Source organism: Thunnus thynnus, chromosome 16 (assembly GCF_963924715.1).
Source record: "Thunnus thynnus chromosome 16, fThuThy2.1, whole genome shotgun sequence".
In the NCBI taxonomy this organism is placed as follows: domain Eukaryota; kingdom Metazoa; phylum Chordata; class Actinopteri; order Scombriformes; family Scombridae; genus Thunnus; species Thunnus thynnus.
Genome location: NC_089532.1, coordinates 25717497 through 25744999, shown reverse-complemented (window position 1 = coordinate 25744999; position 27503 = coordinate 25717497). Strand labels below are relative to the sequence as shown.

Here is a 27503-nt window from a genome sequence, read left to right as displayed (position 1 = left end):
GCAACAAGGGCTACTAATCCCACTAAGATTATAAAGTTTCCACATTTTTGTGTTGTTGTGATTGGAGGGAAGGGTGGTATTTTACAGTACTTCTTTTTTTTTTTTTACTATGGTGGCTTTATAAGTCATAAACAGCAGAAAAAGCAAGGTTGTGAAATGTGCGTGGTCTTGATGTTGTAGTGCATTATATGAGCAAAGCTTGTGGCATGTTGATGGAAGATTTGGTGTTAGCTGAGATTATTTGGAGTTTTACTTGCTTTGGAAAACATTGCATGAAAACTGTTGCATTTCAAGGATGGATGGGGTTCAACATTATATGGAGGAGTGAGTTAAAAGAGATTGATATCCATGTTTGGTTTAAACCCAAAAGATTGTCATGTGATGTCTAAGTGCATTTTCAAACTGGCATTGATTAGTTCAATTGGATCAGACTCTGATTCCCTTTCCCCCTTGGTACGAGTAATTTGGGCAGATCTGAACACTGCAGTCGTACTTGGGTGCAGACAGAAACAACTGAACCGAAACCCTTTAGAGGAAGTGGTCTCGGTCCAAACAAATTCTGGAGTGTTTCATTTGAATCTAAGTCTGACCTTGACCAGCAACAAGTACATTGGCTTCTTGATATTTTGGGAGATAGGACGTGCTTCAGGACATTCTTCCTTTGTTTACTTTCCCGTTCCAGCTCCAAACTCATCTAACCAGCAAATGGAGTGAATATTATCACGTGGCTTTCAGTGATGCATTTTGGTTTGCTTGAATTTTTTTTATGGATGCAAAGAAACCAAGGGGAAATCACAACTCTTCCACTGATTTGGACCAGGGCGATCAAACCATTGGTTTGAAAATGCCCTAAGACTCACATAAACTTCAGGGAAATATTTGGCATTTCAGGAATTGAGGGGGGATTGGACAGTGTCACATGTAATGGGAACAGGCCTATTTTGGGTCCTAGACGTGGGCTGATCACACATGTTCATCAATCACACAGTCAGCCCTTTGGTGTAAGTAATGGCCTGGCAGCCAGACATTCCATATATGCTGCACATCTCCTCCCAGCAACTCAACTACTCAACCTGATATGCAACTTGCAGAGTAGACTTCCACTTCTAACTGCAGCCTGCTTTTGCTTGGGATGTTGGGATCACTTTTTTTTTTTTTTTTGGACTATCCTTCCACATTTCCCTCAAGGGAAGCCAATACTTCATGGAAGCTCAGACCAACATAAACACCCTGTCCTAATCTCCCAGGGTTCCTCGTTTTAAGAAATCGTGAAGCCTCCTTTCCCATGTGGAAGCATTGCCTATCCCGGTTGAGAGGCTGTCATCTTAGCTGTAAATCCTTCTAGTGTGTCGAAAGCATAGTGATGAAAGTTCATGCACCAGCCCTACAAATTTCCACCTGTGAAATTGGTTAGGGATGCCTACTTAGGGTTTGCTTAAGTCCAATGGTTTATGGATAGAAAACATTCCAAACAGATACCTCAGCGTTTCGAAACATTTTACTAGAGGCCGGGCTTCTAAAACTCTTATGTAGGAGATAATATTATCAAAAGGCATAAAACAAACATTATTACTGCAATATTTAGAGTAATTCATTCTTTTCAATGGCTTGCATTTGATGGTTGATTAACCAGAGGCAAAACTCATTTATACAGTCATAGGGCCATGTATGTTTTCTTTGATGTTTTTTTTTTTTTACATTGTGAACAAGATAGTATCCATTTCCACCACATTAAAGTCTTACTCTCCAGTCTACTGGAAATCCTCATACACTCACGTGCACCAGGGGGCAAGCACAGTGACATCGCTAAAAGATTCAGTGTGTTGGGAGGGCATTAACGAAAGTTGAGGACTCACACGTTGCAAACATACACACCCTCTGCTGCCGTCAGCGCTCTCAGGGCTTTTCATATTTTATCGACCATTACGGATGCATGAACTGCTCTCCCAGGATTAGAGGGAACGCGAGGGAGAGTTAGTGAGCGACTGTCGACCCTTTATCGCTTCAGCCCTGCTGCTGACTGGCAGCTCAACGGCCTACTCATTAGGATGGGGAGAAAGAGAAAAAGAGACTAGGTTAGCAAAGCTGCTTAAATTCAACTATCTGATCTTTTGGATGGGATTGTCATCATCCTGTATTTACAGTAGAGTGGTTACAGTGTCTGCAGGACAAAACTCTGGGAGAAAGGCTGCTGTTCCTTGCTCTCCTTTACTGGAAGTCCCCACGCTGAGTGTGTGTCAAATGGCACTATTGTATTTGTGCCAGTGACACACTTTCTGGGGCTTATGATGTGTAAGCATATCTCCTCTTTACAGTGCCTCAATTCAGTGCTGTATTACTGCAGGCTATTTTAAAAAATGCTGGTCACTTCAGAGGGCTGTCCCTATCTGCGTAGCTATAACTGTCCCAGAAGAGCATTCCAGACATTACCCAGAAGCCCTCTGTCCTCTATGCTGCAGCTGTTGACCTCTCACCCAGGCAAGATTAATAGCTTAACAATGCACAATATAGAGTGCCCCAATCCTATCGCTGACATTGATGGACATATTTAAACCTTGGTGGATGAGAAGTCAAACAATGGCAAGCCGACAAACTCATGTCTACTGTGAACTGCTGAGCTAACCAGTGAGTGTTGTTGTTAGCATAAACGTGGATGGAAACTAATTGGTAAATAGCCAGTTACTTAGTGTTTTGTTTCATTTTAGAGTTCAAAAGTTGCCCTTTTCATCACCACAAGATCTGGATCATCTCAAGCAGTGTAATTTGGATGAGTGCATTGCACTGATGGAAATGGCTCATTCCCCCAAAAAGATGAGACTCTGGGGTGTTTGAAGAACATGGAGTCTCTGGGAAGTCCAGCATCCTTTCCCTCTTGAGAGTCATGGTAACCAGCTCTGAGGTTGTACTTGTGCCAAAAAATTTTTTCCACCATATAATAACATGTCTTTAGTTAGACCCGGAGCTTGTGACTCTGGCGCGTTCCTCCCATATGAAATAAGAAAACGATTTGACACGGCAGGGTAGCGCTTTGGGGTTCGAGGGGAAGAGATGCCAAGTATTAGATTTCAATCCGAGCTCTGTAAATATGTGGGAATGTTGGGGCCTATGGAATGTGGCGTGGCCAACTTTCTTCTTATTCCCAAACAAGTCCTCCAAATTAAATGACCAAATAGTTCGTTTGACCGTGCACTCCAGAATGACCCATAAGAGCGTTTTCAGAACGACTGATCGGAGGGTTTTCTAATCCAGAGCCTCTATCAGCAGTAAACAGCAGGACATCATTTGTCTGCTTTCCAAAATTGTAACAAATCAATGTTTAAAAAATCATTGTGTTTTAATGTGACAACACTGTGGTTAAGGTCTGGTTAGGTTTAGGCACAAAAACCACTTGATTAGGGTTAGGGAAAGATCATGGTTTGGGTTAAAATGATAACTTGAAACATGGTGTCGGTTAAAGTTACTACTTCCTTAAAGTTAGGCAAGCTTCATCATCCTGGCAACAGTAAACACCATGACAATTGTGCTTATATTTTTTCAAAAAAATCTCTTTACCCATGGTTGGAAACGTGACCCTCATGGTTTGAAATGGAAGCGAACAGCGGTCTGCTGCAGCTAAGTCCACTTTTTGCAAGTTAGGATCTAACCAACTACCCACCCCGCCACCTCCAAATATGACATATGTCATCTTATATAGATGTCATCTGAACTGTCTCACTTCCCCCGGTCATAATTACTACGGCCCCTAGATGGTGTCTGTCATTCAAATGTAACTATAGGTTGTTTTTGGCGACTGACATTATGACCTATTGTGTCGTTTTTCTTGGGAGGACACGCTCCATTCCCAGTATTAATAGCATAGTTATCCCAGTGATCTGGTCTATTTGATGAGCAGAGATGTGACTTGCAAAGATATGCCTGTTGGCCAGTGGAGAAGTGGGTCAACAGTGGGTCTGTGCTTCTGATGTTAGTCTCCCCCCTTGATTTGACCTCCTTCCTGAGCCAACATTAACATCTGTGTTGTTAGAGTCCCATGCAGCAACTGGTGGACTTTCCTTGCGCAACATGTGGATGACCTTCTGAGTACAGTTACTACTACACATGTTGAAGCCTCAAGAGAAAACATGTTAAGTGAAGTGGAACATACAGTAAATGCACTTTTGAATAAAGCATAAAAAAAGGTGTTTCACAAAAAGTGATTTTTTTTTTTACCCTGTCAGGCCTCCAAATGTTTGTCATGCTGATCACCAAGTCGTCTGCTCCTGCACAGGTTCTTATTTCAACTTTTTTTCATGCAACTCGTGTCTGTGGTTCGTGGCTTTTATGAAGGGGTTTAACATGTTTATAATAATTTGCTTCAAACGGCAACTGTGCGTAGTTGGGGCCCTAACACTGACATATGGAGCTACCACATTTGTTTTGATCAAAGCAAAAAAACAGTCTAAAAGCACAGTTGTAACAACCCCCTTGTACTTCTACGCCATCATGAACATTCCTCACATCAGGAAATGACTTCTTTTTTATATGAATCAAACTAAATGAACTAAATGAACTAAAACTAATGCTATTAATGACATCCCTGGAGGATTGGAAACATCCCCCCCTCCTCTTTTTCCAGTGGTTTAGTTTAGGCATTTCCTCTTTATGGGTGAGGTGGGTTACTGTGCCTCATGGCCCCGCAAAAACCAACAGTGCTTATATGTTTGTTTTGAATGAGGCTAGAAGCCAATAAGACCTCTGAGAATTCTTGAATGTTGGCTGTGAGAGTTGACAGTTTAAGAGTTTACGATGTGATATTGAAAGACTGCCATGTATAGGAAGTGGAGATCTGGCTTCTCACTGTTATTTGAAAGAAATTAAAGTAATGGGTTAATCCATTAGGAATGACACAATATGCACATCACGTTCAGTTCAAATAGCTTGTCTGAATGACCAATTTACAGCTTTTAAATTCCTGGTGATGGACTTAACAATTAATAGTAGTCAGGAATGAAAAGTGTTCAACATCCATTTTTCTTGAAGGTACGGTCTGCAATATACAAAATTAGTAACCACTGCGCAAACCTGGGGCGACTTCATATAATTACACTGTCCTTGCATTGGCTGTCTGACAAGAGCTGTTTGTAAACAAAAGAAAATGAAAAATGCCTCTGTCCAAATGTGATTGCATTTGCCTCGGAGACAGTCTGGAAATATTTAAGCAACAGTATTAACCATGAGCTATTAAAGTAATTAATAATAATTGTGGTTGTGGTCAATTTAAGTGGAGGTACTTTGACTTATTCATTTTTTCCTTACATTATGCACAGTGCTGGCCCTATACTATATGACAGCCTCATGGAAAAGACTCAACAACACCTCCTTAACATTGTTCTGTCGCAATTATTAATGCTTGTTATATACAATGACTAGAAATATGAGGTGCTTTTGAAATTCTATGCGCTTGAAGTCCATTGTTCATGTTCAGAAGTATCATTTCACTGATGCGTGTTTTGCCAATGACTCAGGTAATTTTGCTCTAGACAATGTCCTGGTGACACCTTTTGAAGGCACAGCACCAAGTCCAATAGCTGAATAGGTTTTCAGCTGTGTCATCCTTGCAGCTTTCCCTATCTGATTGCAGGGCAGAGAGGAAGCGATTGAAAGAGGTTAAGAAATTAGAGAGGTAGAGAGGAATGGTAAAAAGAGTGGGGGGCCAAGGGAAGGGTGCGTTTCTGATCCTCTGATCCAGGGCTACTTCCTGGAAGATGCACGTAGGCATAATAAGAGCACGGACAGCTCTTATCAGCAGCCGCCTCAAACCCTTTGAGAGTGTCTGTAGAGGAAGCCTGTTATAGTTAACTGTATAGCCTTACATGTTATTCCAACATGGTACCCATGAACTTGGCAGAAGACACCTTACAAGCAAACTGTTGACATTTTGTTGCTGTCAGAAATGACAATAAAAACATTCCTAACATCATTTCTGAAATCATTATCTTCCCTTCTCATTTTATGTGTTTGCTAAGCCAATCAAAGAGGCCAAGAATATTTCACAGAGAGACCCTGCTGTCATAGCTAAAAATAACAGTCCCACTCAGAAGCTTGGGGAGAAAATTTAACATCACACAGTCAGAATGAGCTATCCCTGTCTGTGTTCGCCTACCCTGTTAGGCCCCAGCAGAATTGTCCAAACCAAATCCTCTGGCCCATTGTCCAGGTTCACATGAGAAAGCCACTCGCTGTAGAGACTCATGGAAGCACTGGCCTTCCAACATGAAATCCCTAGCAGAATGTGTGCTTTCAGAACGAGTGCAGGAATGCATCGCATGCAAATGTACCGTGAAATAATGGCAGCTCCTCCACTGACAGCTCTGGTCATTTGTCAGTTGAGGCTGTAACTCGCTGCTAACCACTGAGATCTGTACTGGAATAGATGGGTGATGTCATACCTCAGGAATGCGAGTCACTATGTGTGTGGTGGGCTCAGTGCTGTGCATTTCTAATGTACAGTGCATTTCTTATTTTTATCACGGATGGATCTTGTCTATTAGTCATGCCAGTTGTTCCAGATCAATCACATATTGTCATTTCTGTACACAAATCTTTTATAAAATTGACCACCCATGCTGCTAAACTCCATGTAATTGAGGAAGTGATGCATGAATAATAGTACTTTCATTGCTTTGAGACAGTACAGACTTGAATTGTGTATTTGTATGCGTGTGTGTGTGTGTGTGGAGGGGGTACATGCCTGTATATTGCATTAATATAACTGATTAGCACTACAGTGTGGCCTCTGACCCTAACAGGGCAAGACTGATGTGGCTTTCACAAAGGCCTGAAGCAATAACTGTGGGTGGGCCATGGGTCCGGTTGGGGGCCATGGGAGAATTAGTTTTCAGTGTCCCAGGTGATTTGGCTTGGAGCCAGTGGCTTTGGAGGGGGAGGACAGAATTTGGGGGTAGATCCATTAGTCATTGGACAGACAGCCAGACAGTAGAAAGGCAGGGTAGGGCATGTTTGAGAGGGCATGTCTGGGGCACCGACATCCAAAGGGTGGCATGGCTCCAGTGTGTCCAATGGTTGGGTTGAATAGCCACTTCATGTCAAATTAATGAGTAGGAGTACTTCACTTCCATGTCAAGGGACACATGCAATTTTTACACACCAATACACAACCAGGACTACTCACAAATATTGGGAAATGTAGACATGTGCCAACATAACAACATGAAGACTTTCCAGTAAGTGTAGACCACTAAATCTGCAGTGGAGTCCCTCCATGTTGGCATCTCCAGATGCCTTTTGTTAAAAAGTCATCTGATCTTTAGTATCCAGAAATCCTGTATCACAATAAATGCACACAGCATGGTCATGGTAGCCGGTGCAGTGGCTTTGTGGTTCAAAAGAGAGTCAGGATTTTACTCTTGTGTTGTGATTTGTTATCAGCTGTTTGTGGCTGTATCAGTTTGAGGAAAGGTTTGTGAATCTACAAAAACTAAAATAGAAATAATGGGTTGTTTAAGTTATAATCCTTCAACACTACCCATCAACGGATTTACATTCTGAAATCACCATTATGTCATAGTTTTCATTGTTGCTGGTGGAGTCCGCCTTCCATGTGCAGGATTCCAATTGCGTAGTAATTGCTCTTCTTTCCGACAGAGAAGCTGCCCCTCCTCCCCTCACCCCCCAGTAATTGATACATGTGTCATTTTGAATGCAACTCTTGGAACTATATAATTAAAATGCACTTGCTATTCCACAATAATCATAGGTGTCTCCAAATCAACCAGGACTGAAATCTTAAGGATTATAGTTGACTGGTGCAGTTTTGACATGCAACACTGGTGTGTTGCCTCAGTCAGTTGTGTGGGTGTGTGTCTCACCAGCTGCATGCCAAATTTTTTGCCAAACCAATGCCAGTCCCTTAATCTCCACTGCATTTGGCATCTTGTTCCTGCTTGTGCCAGCGTGGCACTGCTCCCCCATCTCTGGTGCTGGTTGCTTACGTAAGCCTGTCTGTACCCTCCTCCACGGCACAGCACCCCGGAGGAATGGTCCTCATTTGTGGGACCCAGAAACAATGTGTGTGCAAAAAAAAAAAAAAAAGAAAGAAAAAAATGTGTGCTGCAGGCTTGCCTCTGATCTTTTATTCAGTGCCTCTTTAAAATAATCTTGCTGTTTCTTTTCTGCCTTCGCCTATTTTACTTGTTTGTTTCTACCAGTTTTATTGCAGCTTCTAGTTTCGGCTTCTAGTATCCTCGTCACTGTATCTGGATGGCATGAGCAAGAACTGTGAAAAAGAGCTGGATTCGACCTCATTCAACCATCCGTGTATTACAAATAAGATGACAAGAGCACTGACTTTGTGTGAAAGTAGGGGGCAGGTAGAGGTACTGGGGTGTGGATGAGGGCAGGGAAGGCAAGAAAATGAAGACGGAGAAAGTGAGCAAGCATTTTGATTTAAAAGCACACTGCAGGAGCTCTGTTTGAGGAGAAAAAAGGAATGTATTGTGCGGAGTAAAAAAAACGAAAGGAAAGACAGTGATGCAGCTTTTTCTGATTTGGTCTAACAGTGTGCATTCACGAGCGATGGTAAAAACAGGAGCTTGATTCCTGTCTGAATTTTGTATTTTGTACTAAAAGCATTGTGTTGTGTGACAGATTAGAAATGAAATTACGCAGGCACAGATGTTTTGAGAGACTGATCTCTGCATAGCTGTACACTTCTTCTTCTATCTTTCTCCTCCGCACACACACACACACACAATCACACACCAGCAGCAGCTCGTCTCTCCTCACTGCTGCTCCCTCCTCCTCCTCCACTGACCTACTTCCCGGCGCTGGGGATGAGGCGATGAGGTAGTGGGCTGAATGAGAAGTGGCAGCAGCATCTCCCTTTATCCCTGCCTCCCTCCCTCACCTCCTTCTCATCTCTCTGTCTCTTTCTCTCTCTGCTCGGCTGCTCTCCAGACCCTTCAAACACAGAGCAGCCAGCAGGCTCCTCTCTCTGCTTCAGGGCTCTTGGTGTGTGAGTATGCAAATACTGCATGTGTGCATGCGCTTACATCTGAATCTTGAGTGGGTGTGTCTGAATTTTAACGCGTGTGAACATGTGATTGTATGGCTGTGTGCACACGATGCAGAGTGTTTGTTCCAACTGCATGTAAGCAGGGAATTCATCAATGTGTGTGTTTTCATGCTTTCCACAGGTGTGTGTGTGTGTGTGTAGCAGAAATTCTTGTCTGTCATGACAAGCAGTTAGCTGTGACAAATCTCTATGCACCTCTTCCTGCATCTCCAATTTGGACACGCACACAGATGGTTTTAATTAGCACTAGGCTATAGAGATCCACACGCTTTCACTCTTTCAGTGATAGCTTCCTTTTCCTGTGACTTATCACTCAGCTATACATACATCTGTTTCCCAGTGATGTGCAGGGAAATGTAGGGAAGTCTGTGCGTATGTGTGTTCCGTTTTCCAACTCTCAAGTGTCGGGATGTGTGACAACTCACTGACAAGAAAAAGACCAGAGAGGGAATGACAGAAAAAAAAAGAGGGCGAGTATGAAAATGGAGAGGAAAGTAAATGTGACGCAGAGAAAAATAGAACAAATGTAGTTCAATGAATAGTTTGGGAAATACACTTATCTACTTTTTAAAAAAAGATTAAAATGAGAGTGAGTGCGATCAATATCAATCTCATGTCTGTATCTTAAAGCACAGAGCAAAACACAGAATGTAGTTAGCCTAGCTTAGCATAAGACCAAAGCAGGGGAAAATAGCTAGCACTGTCCAAAATGAAATAATACACCTCTAAAGCTCTCTTATTGTGTTTGTTTAACCTGTACATGAACAACAATTGTGATGTTACAGCTTGTTGGTAACAGTGTATTCATCTGTCCAGCACTTCTGTGTAGCATTTTTGGCTATAGCACGGTTAGCTAGATATGGTTAGTGAGCACAGGTTTCTGGTTTGGCTCTGTGCAGTTTTAGCACGTGGTATACAACCCCCTATGGTGTTTTTATTAATTTAACAATTATATGTATTTACAGGTAAACAAATGAGATATGAGCATTAGAAGTGTTGCTGGGTGTATTTATCACAGTCAGAGCAAGTCTAGCTGTTTTCCCCCTGCCTCCAGTCTTTGTACTAAGCTAGGCTAACCATGTCCTGACTCCAGCTCTGTAATGAAAGAACAGACATAGGTTGGCATGGAAAGAAAGCAAATAAGTATATTTACCTTCTTTTTTTTAAAAAAAGAAAAGGAGTAAAACTGTCTTTAAAGCAGGGAATGCATGAGCATAGAGGGAGGAAAGAAAAGAAGACTTGAAAATGGGGAATAAAGATGGTAGGAGGAGATATGAGAAGTAGTGAGGAAAAATGACAGATGTTACTGTCAGAGGGGGGTTGACAGGGAAATGTCACTCCATTCACCCTGAAAGAAAGGAATAATGGAAGATGACAGCGAGTCAGAGAGGGATGAAATGAAAAGCTGGGAGATAAGAGGGGCTCTCAGGCCGCATATGGCAGTGGACATGGTCGATTTGGATTGTGTGGTGACTCCGCCATACAGAGAGTGACAAATGTTACAAATAGTCTCCAATGTTCCTTATATTTCCTAGTATATACAGTATATCTGTGTGTATAGACTGTATGTGTGTATTTGGATTCCTTGGCCTACTTTCCCTGGGCATAGACTGGAAGCAGGCCAACAGAACTGGTGTTGAGTGAGGACTGCCCGCACGTGGGGCTCTGTGGGAGAGTGAAGATAGAAGCAGACACACACATAAACACACTGACACTGGACAAGAGGTTTAGGTTGCGTTTTTTGCTGAATGGCTTTAAAACCCCTGTAGAGCGGCCTCTTTTCCATTAGGCTACGCCAGCTGTCCGCAGCAACAATAACTAACTCACCACCGTAAAGATCTGGCACCAGCTCATACTTTATCTTAATAAAAACGATGAAAAGCTGTCTCTCTTAATAGTCTGAGGCATAGCCTTTTCAAGTGTAAATGTATGGAAAAATCTCCATGATTTACCTCCCTAAAGTGCACTTTTTTTTATCTGTCATCTCACTGTTTTAAAGTGCTGCACTGTTTCCTTTTTACCACTGACTCACCACAGTGAATACTCATATATGCTTATACTGTACATCCATGCATTTGTGGTGAGCATGCCATGCTACATCTGGTTTAAAAGAAGTTAATGCAGCATCTCTGCAACTTGTTCAGCATAATACTCTATGCCAGTTGTCATAGTTTGTCAGAACTGTGCCTCCGCTGGAAAAAAAAAAGTGGATGTTGACGTAGGAGAAGTTTACACTTTATTTTCAGATTGTGGCTTCTCTGCAATGTTAAGATTGAGACTGTAGGGACAGAGATTTTGGGGAACAATAGCGTCCCAACTGGGCAAAGTGGGAAGTTTCCCCATCACTGTCTGATTTGTGGTAATTTGATAATTTTGATTCAGTTCAGTAACCTTAATCATCCAAAACCAGGGAGGTAAAAGCTGCAAATTTGGTTGAAAGCACAATATAAACTAAAATAAAGGCTTTCAGGCAGGTTCCTTATTCTATATAATCTTGCACCCTTGCAGAGAGGCCCTGTGTCAAAGTTTAATTTTTAATACTCTTATTATTTCAGTTAATATTGTGCAAGATATAACGAAGATGGCATCTGTAATCTGCAGATTGTATTGCCTCTAATGGTACTTAACAGCAACAGGTTGCATACACAGTGCAGAGAAAGTAGGAGGAGCAGGTGCTCAGTAGGGTCTCAGGTTAATTCTGCTCTGATGGGGGGGGGGTGTTCAGGAATTGACACCTCAGCTATCATAACACACACGCGAGTGCAGTATTAAATGTACCACACACACAGGAACACATATAGAAAATGCCACACATGCTACAAGTGACATTCAGCACTCTGATGCAATGACTATGAAACAGTCACCATATGTGAAGGTGATCACACGGAATAATTTAAGATACTGTATTGAAATACTAATAAATCAACACACTGATGGTTGCACAGGCGTGTTCAACACAACGGGAACAATCTTTGGTTGCTTTTCATTTGAAATAGCCTGCAGTTCATTTGTAGCTGTACACAACTCTGCTCTTCTGCCTTGACAGGAATGGCAGATTCAAGGAGGCGGAAAAAGCAAATGAGCAAAAGACGAAGGGGCAAAATGGAAATGTGGTGTTTTCTCTTTTCATTTTTTCCCCTTTAAGCTCCTGTCGAAGGCCCGGCGCATTCATAAAGAATTTACCATTCGGCTATTTTTAGACGGCGCAGTGAGAACTCCTACGCTGAGTGAACGTGTGAGAGAGTGATGGCGAAGAGTCGTGCTCAGTCAAGATGTAGTAGATTGTGGCTTCTTGTGGAAACTGAAGTCATAAACTTTCACTGCCATATTAAACAGATGGGTGCAAAGCTCTAGGCATTACTTAATGCTTGTTTGGTTATGTACAAATATCAGTAAAGGCATAAAATCTGGCTGTTATACGGGAGTATTTGCCTTTTAAAACCTGCGTCAGTTGGTCTTGGTTCTGTGCTCTTATAGTATTGGCAACTTCAAGGAAGATTTTTTATTGTATTTCACATAAATGGCTCCAAAATTGATTTCTTGGTTAAAAAAAAAAAAAAAAAATTTCTGCTGGATTTGCATGTCCACAGTTTTTGCATAACAGGCTTGAGATCCATTCATTCGCAAATGCTGTAAACTGTTGCATAAAGAAGAGCTTTGGCAACTGTGTGAGCTGCTGTGGGTGTATGCTCGCATTGTGTAAGTGTGTGTGTATGCCTGATAGGACATAATATAGTGTAAAGAGTGTATTATTCATACAGTGAAGACCACCCATATCCTTTTCGTGGCATTGAGGAAATCCTTTAGGGTATCTTGGCTCATTCAGTCATCCGCTTCTGTTGTAGTGGGTGTCATTCACCACTGTCCATACACACACATATACACAGTGTCCGCTCCATTGGAGGAGTGAGAGCACGGCTGGGACAGCTCAGTGCAACTCCGCACAAACAACGCACAGACACACACACACACACACTGCACAGGCACCATTGTACTTCACGGACAAGAGGTTTCTTTGTCGAGGCAAAAGAGCAACCGATGTCAAGACGAGGATATGATGGCGGTCCCTGCTGTCTCTGTGCCCTCTTGCCTCACAGCATGAACATCTTCATCCTGGCACATGTTCATATGGACATATTGAAGGGAAAAAAGAAAATTTGGCAAGAAATTCTCTTTTTTTATTCTCTTTTTATGAGATGGAAGCTGTTAACAGTCTTGCACTTGCTGCTTTGGCTTAAATTGGCAACCGTCAAGTTCCTCCTTTTTTGATTTTGGTGCCATCTGTGGTGGTAGGCATTCCGGCACAGCAATTTCCAGAGATCACTTGTTAATCAATCTGTATTTCCAGTGCTGTCTTCTTCCTTAGATTTTCTCTTGATGGAATTAATGAGTTTCTTTCAGCAGAATTTTTTCCTTTGTTTGTCTGTGGTGGCTGTTGCTGCTCATGTGTCTTCCTGTATTTATTCCAAACAAAACTGTGCTGCTGGAAACATAAATTGCTTCACTTCCTGCGCACCAAATGATTTCTTTCCACGGAAACATGTACAGTACCAGATACTGGATGTGTAGACAAGCATACTCAGAGGTTCATGAACTGAGAATAGGTTGAATTATTGTTGTGATGAAGAGTACAACAAATAATTTATTGCATATGAAAATGTCATGCATTATGACATTAAACATGCTTGTCTAAATGTACTGACTGTCACTGTAAGTCATTCATAATGACACTGGGGAAACCAAACATAGCCTTGCTTGGAATTTCAGTGTCTCTATGTAACCTCCTCCCTCTTTCTTCTTCTCTTCTAGATCATGCCCCCTAGATAGCAGCCTCGTCCTCCTCTCCACTCCCCCCCCCTGCCCCTTGGCCCCTTCCTATACCCTCCTGGTCCAGCACCACCACTGCCACCTGTGTCACCACAGCCACCATGCCCCCCAGGAAGAGGACGCGGCCGGGCCTGGGCTTCCTGTGCTGCTTTGGCAGCAGCGAGCCCCCGGAGATCAACCTGAAGGACAGCGTGCCCCTGCAGCTCCTGGAGTTCAGCGCCCCCATGCCGCCCGCTGAGGAGCTGCATGCACGATTCTCAGAACTGGTGGTGAGTAAAGATAGAACGATATGAATATTTGAGCAAGCAAGTTGAATGATTTCTTAAGAAGGTCATCCAAAGCAAATGTATGCTCCCGATGAATCCAACCAGTTATGTGTATATTTATCATTTTGTTTGTCTTTGTGGTTTGGAATCATCACCCCTTCAATTGTTTCAGTAGTGCAAGTAGTGATCAACTAGGCGTTTTGCCGACTGAATGCTCCTGCAATAAGAATCACGTGCCACATAATGCATGACTCAGTCTTACAGTTTTGTACCATGTGAGTTAACTGCCTGTTGAGGTGGAACTACTTTGACAGTCTGCTGGCAGAAAGATTTTTGTAAGATTCCAAATTATAGCAGCACATTTTCAGGATCAAGAACAGGTAGCTGGATAACCTGCGTATTTGCAGCACCTGTTGCCATTGACTGAAAGTTTAATGAGCCCGTTCACCAGTTCTGTGTTGTTAGGGAAGCTGGACTGAGGATCGATTTCCAGAATTAGACACCATACGGAAAAGCACCACACGAATGTGAAAACACATGAAAAATATATAAAGGATGCTCAGAACAGTACTTTGGTACAATATAAATCCTGGAATTTTGTATTTTCTAATGCTGAACATCCTGATTCTTCCTTTGCATGTTGCTCATTATCCTGACCAAACAGGTTTAGGAATAGGAATGGAAGGAATTGGGTCTTGTGGAGGGTATCTTGATGGTTGGGTGAGGCCGCACCCTACTCCTGCCGCCAACCCCCCCATTCCACAGATTCAGAAGCTCATCCTTTCCACTACATGCAGGCCCGTGCCTGACGCTTCCCATCTCGTGCCCAGATCACGCTTGTTGGCAGAGGTTGTTAGTCTGTGCTGATGCCAGCCTGGCATGGCTGTATTGGCATGTACCCATGGTGTGAAGAGGGATCAGGGCACAGCTGTCAGAATGGAGAAGTCTGCTGTGGGTCTCATCTGCCATTCAAGCTTGTTCTGGCTTAGCTGGGCTTTGCTGTTTCTGTCCCTTTGTTTGCTAAGTTCCTGTCTCATGGTCTGTTTTGGTCCTGTCTGTCTCCATCTCAGCGTTTCTGTCTTTCTTCCACAACCTCAGATTTCCTGCTTCTCTCACTCTCCCTCTCTCAACAATGTGTTCAACAGTGTGGCTACTGAACTGCTTCTGGCGCTGTCGAGTCTTAGTCTTGGGGAATGCTAAACTTCACCGCCTGCAGGATATATCACTCCTCCAACTGTCAAATTCAATTCAAGAGATTAAGTGAAATTCCATTTGTGATAGGAAATGATTCACTGTTATCAAGGCAGATGTTTTCCCAATGGTGATCCTTCCCCCATTTTTCCAGCCAATTGACCTGAGTTGACCCTAAATTTGCTGTCGAGGCTCCTTTTATAATCACTGGCAATGCACAAGCCATTAAACCTCAGTAGCTGCAGTATATTTTTTGGCTTGATTAGAGAAAATTAAAAGTTAGGATTGTAGCAATCAAGACATCGATTGCCTCAATCAGTATCAGTAGACTGGAATGACCTAAGGCCCTCTCTGCTATATGACAACTAAAGCCTACTTCTGAAGTTCCAGCAGGTTGCTGTTTGACACACATGATGGCCTATGTGGCTTTAAAATTCTTTCATGAAGGAAGTTTTTACATGGAGAAAGGTTATAAGAAGATTTGTGAAAGTGAACAGACACATGTATTGCTGGATAAAATAAAAACATGCCTGTCATATGGGAGCGCTTACCCGAATCACGGCAGTCCTCACGGTTGACAGGAATTGATGACCCACAGATTAGTTCGGGGTAAATTTCTGAGCTTGCGATGAGGCTGACACAGATGCATGAGCTGAGGAAGAAGCCGAGCAGAAGGAGCCATCCCCGATTTCAAAACCTCTTAACTTGCAGCTTTTCGACCCAGGAGAAAAAGAGGATTTGGCATTTTCTCATTGGATCTCGGCCCTTCCACATGTTGCGAATAGATTATTCTTGAGATGGTTGTTGGATGGCTGATGGTGTCTTTCACAAGCTCAGATGTTTGGTCTTTGGGGTCATGTCTTTGTTGGGCTCTGGTTTTGTTTTACTGCAGCAACCCGGCATTGAATGCAGCACTTAAAGGTTAAAATCTCATGCTTGAACGTCTGAGAGGGAAAAGTGATGTTCCAGTGAGATGATCACTCAACCTGTGACAGTTTGATTCATGTCTGCTTTGATTGGATGACCAATGCACAAACTGCTCCTACCTAATGATGGTCATCTGGCCAAACCATTGGTCCTCCACATCTGTTTTACTGTTCCTCCAGAAGACATGCTGACATATTTGACCAGTCATCCAAAAATCTGTACAACTAGACCCTGAGCAGTCACTCAGTCTGGACACAATGCTTGTAACACAAGCAGAGAGCTGTGCTACAGGGGAGGAAATAAAGAAATATAGAGAACAACATAACATAGTGTGTTTCCATGGCAATGGGAGACGGGGATTATTGTTATGAAAGCCTCTCCTGAGGAGGAGAATGAGACTCAATGGAGCCTCTGTAGTGGGAGCGACAGATCTGGGCCAAACGGAGGAGTAAACCACCTCCACGTGTCTTCACATCCATAATGGGGTCTTCCACTGTGTCTAGAGACTGCACAGTGCACACTCAGCTTAAACTTTTATTGGAAGAAAAGACTTTGGAGCTGACTTGTCACAATAATATTCTAGGCAGTATTGCTTAAAAACAAGCATATCACTATGGTAATAAAATGGGTACCTTTTATTGCAGATATTTTGACTGTTGTCACTGCCCAGAGATACAGCAGCAAGTTCTGATATCACAGAACTACAATTTCCTCAGCTGCTATCAGCTCTCTGCTACATTATACCTATGCACTGGTCAAAAGGTAAAATGTATAATCTTTAAACAACCTCTCCTATATTCTCTGCTGCTTTATGAAAAAATGCATGCAGCAAAAGAGGGAAGAGTTATTGTCCTTGGTGTGTAGCTAAAGAAACTAATATTGCAAAATAAGCATGTGGGAAGTTGATTCTTGATTCCCCTGTGTTAACATGGACTCTCCTCTGCAAAATGTGCCACAACTCATCATAGAGAAAGTCTGAAGAATAAACCCTCCTCCAAGCCTGCAATAGACCCATATGAAAGCCTCCTGTGCCGATAACGAACTCGACAAACCCATGCAAATGAACCTGGAAGCAATCGCCACTGATTTGGACACAATGAACAAAGACCACATCAGAGGAGCTAATGGATCGCATCAATTAAACTACACATTTGCAGATGGCCGCAGAATTTCCTGATAGCAAATGTGCTGCAGCTCTGGATTCTGTTTTACGGATCTGGGTGCATTTTAAACAGTTTCTTTCCACCAGTGTTTCAAGGCTTGCACGCATAGTTGATATATAGGCCATGTGTGAAGTTTGGCACTGCTTCAAGAGCAATAACAGCTTCATTTTTGTTTATCGGGCAGTTCCCTCCTAATAACATTTTATCATCAAATGTGAAATTGCTCTCATATTTAGGCACCGTAATTGAAAATTGGTTCTGCTCAATCATTTGGGTACTTGAGTACATTTCTCACTGGTGGCAGTTTGATAACCCAAAATGCAATTTTTGTTTCTTCAAAGAAAAACCAAAGTGTGAGGTTGTTTGGGGACAACTACAATGGTATTTACAAGTTGCAGCTGATAGCAATGAACACATTGCGTTTACTGTGGAAAGGTCGGCATATGGTCACAATGTGTTGACACATTCGCAAAAGCCTGAACCCAACTACACAGTGCCACTGAAACACTGCGGGCTTAAACTGTTAAGACAATGATTTGAGGACACCTTGGGGGGGCAGACATACTATGGAATAGAATTTAAAGCAGCAACTCATTTTATGAGTTATGAAGAAAGAAAGATGCTGACTCAGCATCTGCATTTTGTTCTTCATGCAGAGGTTGCTCTCCCCAACCTATCAGTCAACTATTTCTCAAATCATTAAAAAAGAAAGACCCAGTCTTTCACACTTCTGCAATGTTATATACAGTATATCTGAAGAAATTGGTGCAACCGAACTAGGTCTACCAGGCCAACATCTGGCAAGTACAGTACTGGCAGACATCAGATTAGTGTGTGTTCTCTCTGTTGCACTCTGTCCTGCCCTCTTTTTCTATCTGCTTCGTCTGTCTGTCTCTTTCCCTATGTGGGTGCCTCATTCTTTCTTTCTGCGTCTCATAATTTGGGGCAGTTTTAATCCAACCACTTTGGGCAGTGGCCCAGCTGTCCAATGTCAGGCACCGCATCTGTGCACTAAAACCTTTAATAATGTCCACCCCATGTGACTCCCAATCATTGTCTTCAGTGGCACACAAATTCTCTTCTTAAGGCAGTGATGGTAAAATTAGGCTTTTTTTCATTTGTAGCCTTAACTTTGGTTTCCAGGAACACCGGACTCTTAAACATAAATCCTCTTCTAATGTTCCCTCTAGTGTGACTTGTCGAGCCGGACGCAAATCAAAAATGCGTTGCATAACTGGAGGGAATGGAAATGTTCTCCACCCGCTGAGCCACTGGGAGTGAGTTTCCTCCCCAGTGTACGCCTTGGGATGCACCCTCTTTCCTTTCTGATTCCCTCCCTCCTTCCCTTACATTTGTCTGCCTAACTGGCTTCCCATCTCTAATGGTCTCTTCCTAGCTCTGCTTTAAAGTCAGCTCTCACTGCCCAGAGCCCTCCTTATCATGGAAGTGGTGAAGCTTTGTTTGGATGGGAGAGGCAATGTGTTAGCAATGGCCAGCTACTGACTGATTCATCAAAGAGCGGATACTATGACTCATCTGAACGTTGCTAAATGGTGCAAGCCCAGTGTGTGTGATGTGATGCTTTCCAAAAGGCAGTAATGCCACTAAAACCATTCACACGATATCTTAAGAGTAAGAAGTTAATCTTTGACCTTTTCTTGATTGTGGTTAATGATTCAGAGTTAGTCTTTGCCTTGCATGAAGAACTCCAGGACGAGTTGTGAGGCTATATCTGGTATAGAACGCAGACACGCTCACAAAAAAACTCACTGAATCTCGTTTGGGTCAATAATGGCAGCTACAGCTTCCTGTGGGTCCCCTTGAGGCCTCATATGACTTCCTGCCATCTTGCCTGTCTTTCCTCTGCCTTCCTGTCTCGCCCAGAGACTGCTGCAGGATATATACACGGCATGTGTGTGTGTGTGTATGTCAGCGCTACACCAGGCTGACCCTCTCAGCCAATACCGTAAGACTTCACATGAGGTAAAGACATTCAAATCCACTCTGGAAATGCCACTTCATATTCACACACACACACTCTGGAGAGGATGTCATTCTTGGACCACACACATTTCCCATTTAGGTGGAGCCTTACACATTCTCAATCAGTTGTCACATAGACACACCTACTCCCACTCCTATGCCAGTCACTCACACCCACTCATTCACTTGCCCTTTTCTGTCCCTGCATACGTATTTTCCCTCACATTTCGGTGTTAGATTTCCTTGCTTCCACCTTTATGCTAGATAAACACACATGTATAAACCACTTTCCTCACCCTTTTTCACCTATGTACACTGCACTGTACGCCCCCACCTCCTTTCATGCGGTACATCTGTCTCCATGAAGTGAACGTGTAGTCTAAACAGTAGCAGGTATTTAGGTTTTCCCACACTGCTCTGAGTTTACTATGTTTCATTGCGACTCTTCCCTCTCCCTTCCTTTACACTCTTTCCATATGGTGTAGATAAATATTTTAAGTCTCCCACAGACATGTTGTATCATCTGACTCCTGTTATGTCATGCAAATTAATTTATGCGGCTATATAAGCTATGATTAGTGGCACAAGAGCTAAGATATCTTCATCATGATAATCCCCGGGGGTTATTACAGTACATCATACATTTGTTAGCTATAGAGTTGCTAAGTTGGAGGAGCCGCTGAATCTGGAAGTGTTTTCCCTCATTCTGTATTCCCATTTCACATTTTTCTTTAAGTTTCAATTATTACAGCTTCATCTTTGAGAAATCCTGTTCTGTCCATCAATTAGGCATGGAGGATGAGTGTAAATACTACAGTACCCATGAGCCTTGGCTGTCCTTGCTATGGAGAAGAAGCCAGTCAGAGACACAAACCACAGCGGTAGCAAATTTAGTGATTGGATGTTTTTTGCCAAAATGCACCTTGGGAGTCAAAGTAAACTTCTTCCCCTAAGTTCTATGTCACAGGATTGTACACTTTTTATCAAAACAACATATTTTTAATGTAGTTGTTAATCATTTGCACTGATGATTGAACTGGGAGAGTTTTATCCCATCCAAGCTGTAGAAGGAACTTGACTTTAACTTCCAGGACCAGGGCTGCCCAAAAAAGCTCCTCACTCTTTGCAGTTCAGTATGCTCACTTTCACTTCATCATTTCAGATCCATCCAAATCATTACTACTTTGAAATGTTTGTGCTTAAAGTAATAGTTAAACATTTTCCTTTTGAGAGTGAGTAAGAAGATAGATGTCAGTCTCATGTCTATGTGTTAGTCTAGCTTAGCTACTGGAGGCAGGAGGAAACAGCAAATCAAGTTATGTTGTAAAAGTGTGAATGAAGTGCAAATTTCTGACATGTGTCACTGTTGCATATGAAATTAAAGGGAAGTCGTGAGTCACTCTGCACAAATATGCATTCATGCGAGTTGGAAAAGTTCCAAATTGAGTGACAAAGGATCGTAGTCATCCTGGGGCTTTATGAATCCATTTCATAATCTTAAAGAGAGGAGACCAAAAAGTAGAGAGACTGGAGATAATACTGTAACTGGCATATCTGGATAATTCAGAGATCAGTCAGACACCAAGCTGACACACCCCACACACACACACAGTTGGTACATACAATGCTAGCTAGCTACTGTTAATGCCTGTACAGTAGGTTCTTTGGCTGTTTGGGGTGAATAAACAGACTGACAGACAGCAGTCAAATTTGTGCGAATAACACAGGGTGAAAATGTGCTTCACATTTTGTCTGAATACACTATTAAGTTCACTAATTAACACAATTGGTTTGTTTAGTGGCTAAACAGCTTTCTCCAGTCTTTATACAGGCTAAATGTGTCCAGACACATACATAATGAGCAGACATTACTTTTTATCTTCTCAACTCATTTTCTCTAAGAATATCTTTATTTCCCAAAATCAACCCATCAACTTTTTGAGTTGAATTGATGGTGAGTGAAGAGTAAACGCATTTAGTAACTGTTAGAGCCGGCCAACAGGCTATAATGACATGCAATAAAATTCTTTCTAAATGTGTTTATCAAGCCATTTTCTTTTACAAAAGTCGTCTTAATGTGCTCTCCGGGCTTTTTTCTCTTTTTTCACCATATCCTCTGTATTATCTCGGCACATTTTAGAAGCCCACCATGTCTTGAAGAACAGGAAATTGAATGACAGGTCAGGTCAGTCGGTGTGCGGCGGACATGACAGTCAAAACTCACTACCGTGACACCCTTTTTTAATTTGTAACATTACTCGATAGCCAGTTCTGTTGAAAATATGAAAGGAGTTCAGAGGCCTAAGGTATGTCTTTTTTCCCCTCTTGCGCAGCAGGTGTAACAATATTAGCTTTGGTTTATGTGAATTCCCAACTGGAGCGTGCTGGCGAAGGTGGACGGGGGCACATCAAGAGAAAGTTTTACACAGCAAAGTGGAAAGTGGTTCGGTTTTGTTTTGGAAGATTGAGAGAGGGACTGCGTGTTTCTTGGGTGTTGCTACGGTCATGAGGAGAGGCCATGTGATGCGGATGTGGTATTGGAGCACGTATTGAAAGCAGAGGGTGGAGGGGGTGGAGGTGGAAGAAAATGGTGGGATATTGCATAACTGGAAAGTGAAAAGTCCTCTGGCTGGCATGACACGAACATTCCTCCACCCACCCGATGTCCTAATCCTTGACTTCAACTCTTTTCTCTCTTCTTTCATTCAAAAGCAGACCAGCACCACTTCTACCTGACAATAACTAAATGAAACATAAGCTCAGCATCTATGCATTAGCCCTTGTAGCCCAGCCAGCCACTCCTTTCCTGTTTTCCTGTTCCTGTACTTGACTTTTTCTTTATCCTATTCATACACCTTAAATCTTATGTAAAGCCTTATATAATCATATATCAATTTCTAAATGGAATTCTCGTCCTGGGGTAGCTTACCTGCTCCCCCAAACTGTACAACATGCATGTCGCGGACACCTAAATCCTCCTTTTCATGGCTGACGTATATCCTGCTCTCACATAACTCCCTTCCATATAAGACCTTAAATTGAGAGGCCTGAGGAGTAGCAAGGGGGAGATGGAGAGAGCAAGAAGAAGCCGAGAGATCAGTTGCTAGGCTCAGCTCCCATCTGGTTCAAATCCAGGGTTTTCATTCTCGCTGATTTCCCCATCAGCTCCCAGTATCAGCTCCTCCAAACAGCAGCAGCTTGGACAGCAGGGCTTTGACCCGGCGACCAGGCGACAGGCCAGAGACGAGCTGGCTTCTCAGTCTCCATTTCTAAGCCCGAGGATGTGGAGAGGGGATCGTGGTCCAAACCAAAGCTGAAATCTGTAAATATTGAAGGACAGAGAGTCAGAGGTTAAATGCTGAGCTGCTAAGAGGTAGCTAGTTTTCTGCTTGATAGAAAATAACAGCAGCATTCTTCATTGTGTTGGGTAATGTAGACCCTGGATGATCTTCTCTGGGTGCAAGTCACAATTAATCATTGAAATCATGCTGTTGAGATGAAAAATGCTTTGACCAAAGAATCTAAAGCTTCTTTGAGGTTTCTATCTGTATTAGACCCCCTTGAAGTTCACACCCTTCAGATTTTTCCTTTTTTTTTCCTTCTTCAAAACCACAATAATGCAGCCGCTGGTTATCCCATTGAAAGGACTGGGTGAGAGATGATGTCATTCTTCATAGTGTCGGGATACTTGGAATGTGGGCCATCTCAGCCCACCCCGGCCAGCTGAATGGATGAAAACAAACCCTGTGAATCTACTGGCCAGCTTTAAGGGGCCCCACCTTTGGCACCGGTAGCCATCTTCACTCTGGGGGGCCCGGGGGGCCCGGCACTTCTGGCTGACGTCATGGTAGCAAAACCATTATGATGAGATTAGTTTGAGCCTGAGCACAAAGCCCTGGTGCTATAGCATCTCATCCTCTCTATTTTTTGTGGTTTGTGCACATTCCCCCCTTTTCTGTTTCACTCACCATGTTCCTGTTTTTCTATCAATGCATCTCTCTTTCTGTCTCCTCCCTCCATCTCTCTCCTTCTCCCCTCAACCCTGATTTATCCATCTCTCCTTTCCCAAGACTTTACTTTTCCTCCTTGGCACACAGAGACTCATTTCCTGGGCTCATATGCATTTCAAAAGGTGCAGGAGGCTCCTTGTACCAAGCGGAAGAATTGAGCAGAGCAGCAGGGGGAATATTAAAACACTCCTCTGTGTAGATCAGTTCCCAGTCAGACAGTGGGAAGGTTGGACAATCAAATGTCACTGTGTAAACTCGACGCATCCGGTGATCGCAGTCATTGCTAAAATGTTTGGCTCTTTAAAAACAAAAGCGATTGAGGGATTGTGTCCCGATGGGATTCTTGTCTTTCCCAGTCAAACGTAATAGTCATGTTTGTCATGGTTTTTCCACATATTTATTCTTGACGTGCTATATATGGGAATCTTATCTAATCCAATACAAAATAAATCGAATGGTTAGTGGTTTGGTTTGAAAAATGAATGCCTTCTCTGTTGTTTCAGGATGAACTGGACCTGACGGATAAGAACAGGGAGGCCATGTTCGCTCTGCCAGATGAGAAGAAATGGCAGATCTACTGCAGCAAGAAGAAGGTGAGTTCTGAGGTCTATGCTCCTCTTTACCGTACATCAGCTCCAATCTCTGGCTGGCCGTCTGTTGACCGGCTGTCTGCACCCACAATTTAGAGCTAAACTGTCAGCGATGAATGTTATTGAAGGGCAGCTTCTTACCAGAACAGCAGCCACACAGTCAGTCCTCATTCCAGCTTCTCATTTCTGCATTGACGTAAGCATCTTCACTCTGTTGCACGTGTTAAGCCAGCTACATGTTGCACAATATTTTCTGCAGGCTGCGCTATGTGCACTACTGTACGTGCACACGCAGCACACACATGTAAACAACACTGAATACACAAATACACTCCCAACACCCGTTTCAAGACCCTCAATCTCCAAATCTGGCTCCCCACGTTGGAGCGAGCAATTTCCTTGTGCTGCTTAAGAATTGTCAACATACCAGAAGAGCACTAGAACATTCTGGTTAGCCCTCTCGTTCACCCCTTACCCCTCGCCAAAACATCTCTCGTTCTCTTCATACCCTTCAGCGTGTCTCTCCACAACAACTCTGCTCTCACTTTGTGGTCAAATATCCACCAGGAAATGACATTGTGCTTGGAGAAAAAGGGGAATTCAGCCCCCCTCTCCCCGTCAATAGCAAATTGAATAAATAGTCATAAACCCTCCCCTGTGTCTCTTTGCTAATTTGTTTTTTGGCTGGGGTTTTTGTGTTGGAAGCACGACGAGGATCGAAACCCTCCTTTCTCTTTCCAAGGCATGCAGGTTTAACTGATGTGATAGGTCCTGACAACCTTTTTAAAAAGAAGTAAACACACACTATTGTGTGTGTATGTGTGTGTGTGTGCCTGTGCGCATGTATGAGCACCTGCATGTGTAAAAGTTTGTGCTTGTGTGCAGGACAGTATTGGGTTACTAGGAAAAAGAGGAGCAGTGGAATTGTGGTGTGTTTAGAGGGATGTCAAGGCGAGGATGGAAGCTGGAGCACCAACAGTTTACAATGAAATGGAACACGGGTAAAAATAATATAAAAGGAAGATATATTGTTTCTTCTAATACATTATGATAACCGTAGGACTTGCAGTGTGCTATGTCCTTTGAATACATTGCTTAGTATCAAAGGGGATTCAATTGTTGGCAGAATGTGCATTTGCATATGTGAACCCACATGAAAAGGCACAAGTTCAATATTACTCCAATATCAGTTATTGAATATCTCACTCAAGCAACCACAGACATTTATGAGCACTCTTTGTACTGTAGTAGAAGGTAGTGGAAACAACATTTTGGCAACAGCCCGGGCATATTGGAACCAAAATGGTTTGCAAGTGCGCGCCGAAGCTGGGTTCAGAGGTAGGATATATTAGTTTGTCGTTCCTCCCCCATCTCTTCCAGTCAGAAATCATTTCCTCTGTAAGACTAAGGTGAAAAAAAACAGCCATGTCCAGGCCAGGAAACGGAGAGCAAAACCGGGGTAACAGTGCACAGCGGAAAGCTGGAGGAAAAACCAAACAAACCCCTCATTCATGGATAGAGGCAGCTTAATGGAGAATGAGGAAAAAAAACAACTGGTGTGCAATATTGGATAATAACTTGTGTGTCTGTGTGTGTATATGCAGGCGGGAAGGCATGAATACTGTTGTCACGTGCACACACCCACTAACCATACTGTATACAGTACCAGTCAAAGGTTTGGACACACCTTCCCATTCACTTGAATGAGAAAGTGTGTCCAAACTTTTGATTGGTACTGTATGTTCTACACACACATCCACACACACCACACAGTAGTTCCCTGTGTTCCTGCAAATTACAGCATGACAGTGATTTGAATGGAGAGCATAGGACAGCAGAATTTCCCTCAGCCGTTCCTGTCGGTGACAAACACTGGTTCCCTTGTTTCCCTCAGCCAAGCGACGGCTCCAGTTGTTGTGGTTAGATAACACTTGGAGGGAGCCTATAAGGGCGCGACAAAGGGACAAACTAACTTTGTTCACCTGCAAAACAAACCGGCCGACACATTTACTGCAGACCACTTACGCAGTTCCATTTCATCGCTGTCCAGGGAAAAATCCAGGGGAGTTGAACATTTTCACATAAACTGAAGGACTGAATGCTTCTTTGTGGGTTGAGCAAATTCACCTACTTCTTGGGCTAATGAAAGAATTTAAGGCCCAAATTGAGAGTGCACCTGTTTCCACAGCACAGCAAATACATATTCAGTTTGCTTCTCCGCAGTATAAATAATACTCTATGTACATTTATCAGTTTTTAGTCACTATTGTGGCAGAAGAACTCAAAAAGAAGCTGACAGACACAACCATGAAAGCATTCTTAAAAGGTTGTTTTGGCTAACATGTTAGCTTACAGTTAGCCACTTGAACAACCAGCAGACACAGAGCTACATGAAACATCCAGGTGGAGTTGATTTTAAGGCCACCTGATGAACATTAGTCCAATATTCACTCTACTTTAAGCGTCACTTTGATCTCTCTCTTGAATCCTGAGAAAAAATATTTGTGTCGTTAGCCTGCTAGTAGACTTTCTTACCCTGTAGTTACTGTCTGCTGGTTGTTGCTGGTAGCGTACAGTGATTTAATCACAGCTCGTTTGCTGAAAATGTTAATTAAATTTGCCTGCTGTACCAAAACAATGAGCTAAAAGAGGCTAAAAGCTCAGTCTTTGTAACAACAAAATACCCTTTTCACATTATGCATCATTTGATTTAATGTTAACACAAAAATACTGATTAATTCAACTTGAACATTGTTGTTGAATGCAGAATATGAGTTATATTTGCATGATTTACACCACAGCACCGCAAGGCAAATTCAGTGGTTTTCTTTCAAAATGATAGTTTATTTATTTGACAGTAGTCCTCTTATAGTCTCTGGCTTATACCAGTCAGCAGTGATGTAAGGGAATTAGTGTAAATATGGTCACTGTGTACCATGACTAACTAGAACATCTTGTCAAGGCCTTCAGGCTTTACATAAGCCAACCATATCTGCACCTCTGATCTCAGCCACAGCCAGCGGTGTTGGGTGTCTATCTCTGTGTGTATCTGTGTGTGTCTGTGAGTGTGTGTGTGAGAGAGAGAGAGTGGACCTAATTTTGGTAAGCCTGAGAATTACATACATGTTTAGTGTTTCTGTTGTAATCACTTTTAGAATATATCGCATTCTTGTCGGTCTGTGTGTGTGTCTGTGTGTGTACATACTTGTTTTTGCAAACATCGCGTTCAGCAGTCCCCAGGTAGAGAACACGATGTAACATCTAATAACTCCTGATAATCGTTCAGTGCTGGGAGCCAAACAGGGTCTCCTGACTCCCATTAGTAGCGCTGCACTGACACACACTGTGTTGTCAGGACATGATCCTACAATATGGCCTTTTATCAGTGTCAAAGCAGGGACAAAACTAGCATTGACGCATGATTTAATGTCCAAAATTTCCCTAAAAAGAGGATTTTCTGTATGTTGTTTTTT

The 27503-nt window shown here is 42.7% G+C and overlaps 1 protein-coding gene across 3 annotated transcripts in view; it reads left to right on the top strand.

Annotated features, from left to right (window-relative positions):
* daam2 (dishevelled associated activator of morphogenesis 2) overlaps nucleotides 1-27503 on the top strand; it is a 98780-nt gene that overhangs the window by 21686 nt on the left and 49591 nt on the right. For all 3 annotated transcript variants that reach the window (XM_067614919.1, XM_067614920.1, XM_067614918.1), the window contains exons 2-3: nucleotides 13883-14169; nucleotides 23944-24033. In XM_067614919.1, coding sequence (XP_067471020.1) covers nucleotides 14002-14169; nucleotides 23944-24033 — 258 coding nt within the window. In that variant the 5' untranslated portion in view covers nucleotides 13883-14001. The remainder of the gene's footprint in view (nucleotides 1-13882; nucleotides 14170-23943; nucleotides 24034-27503) is intronic.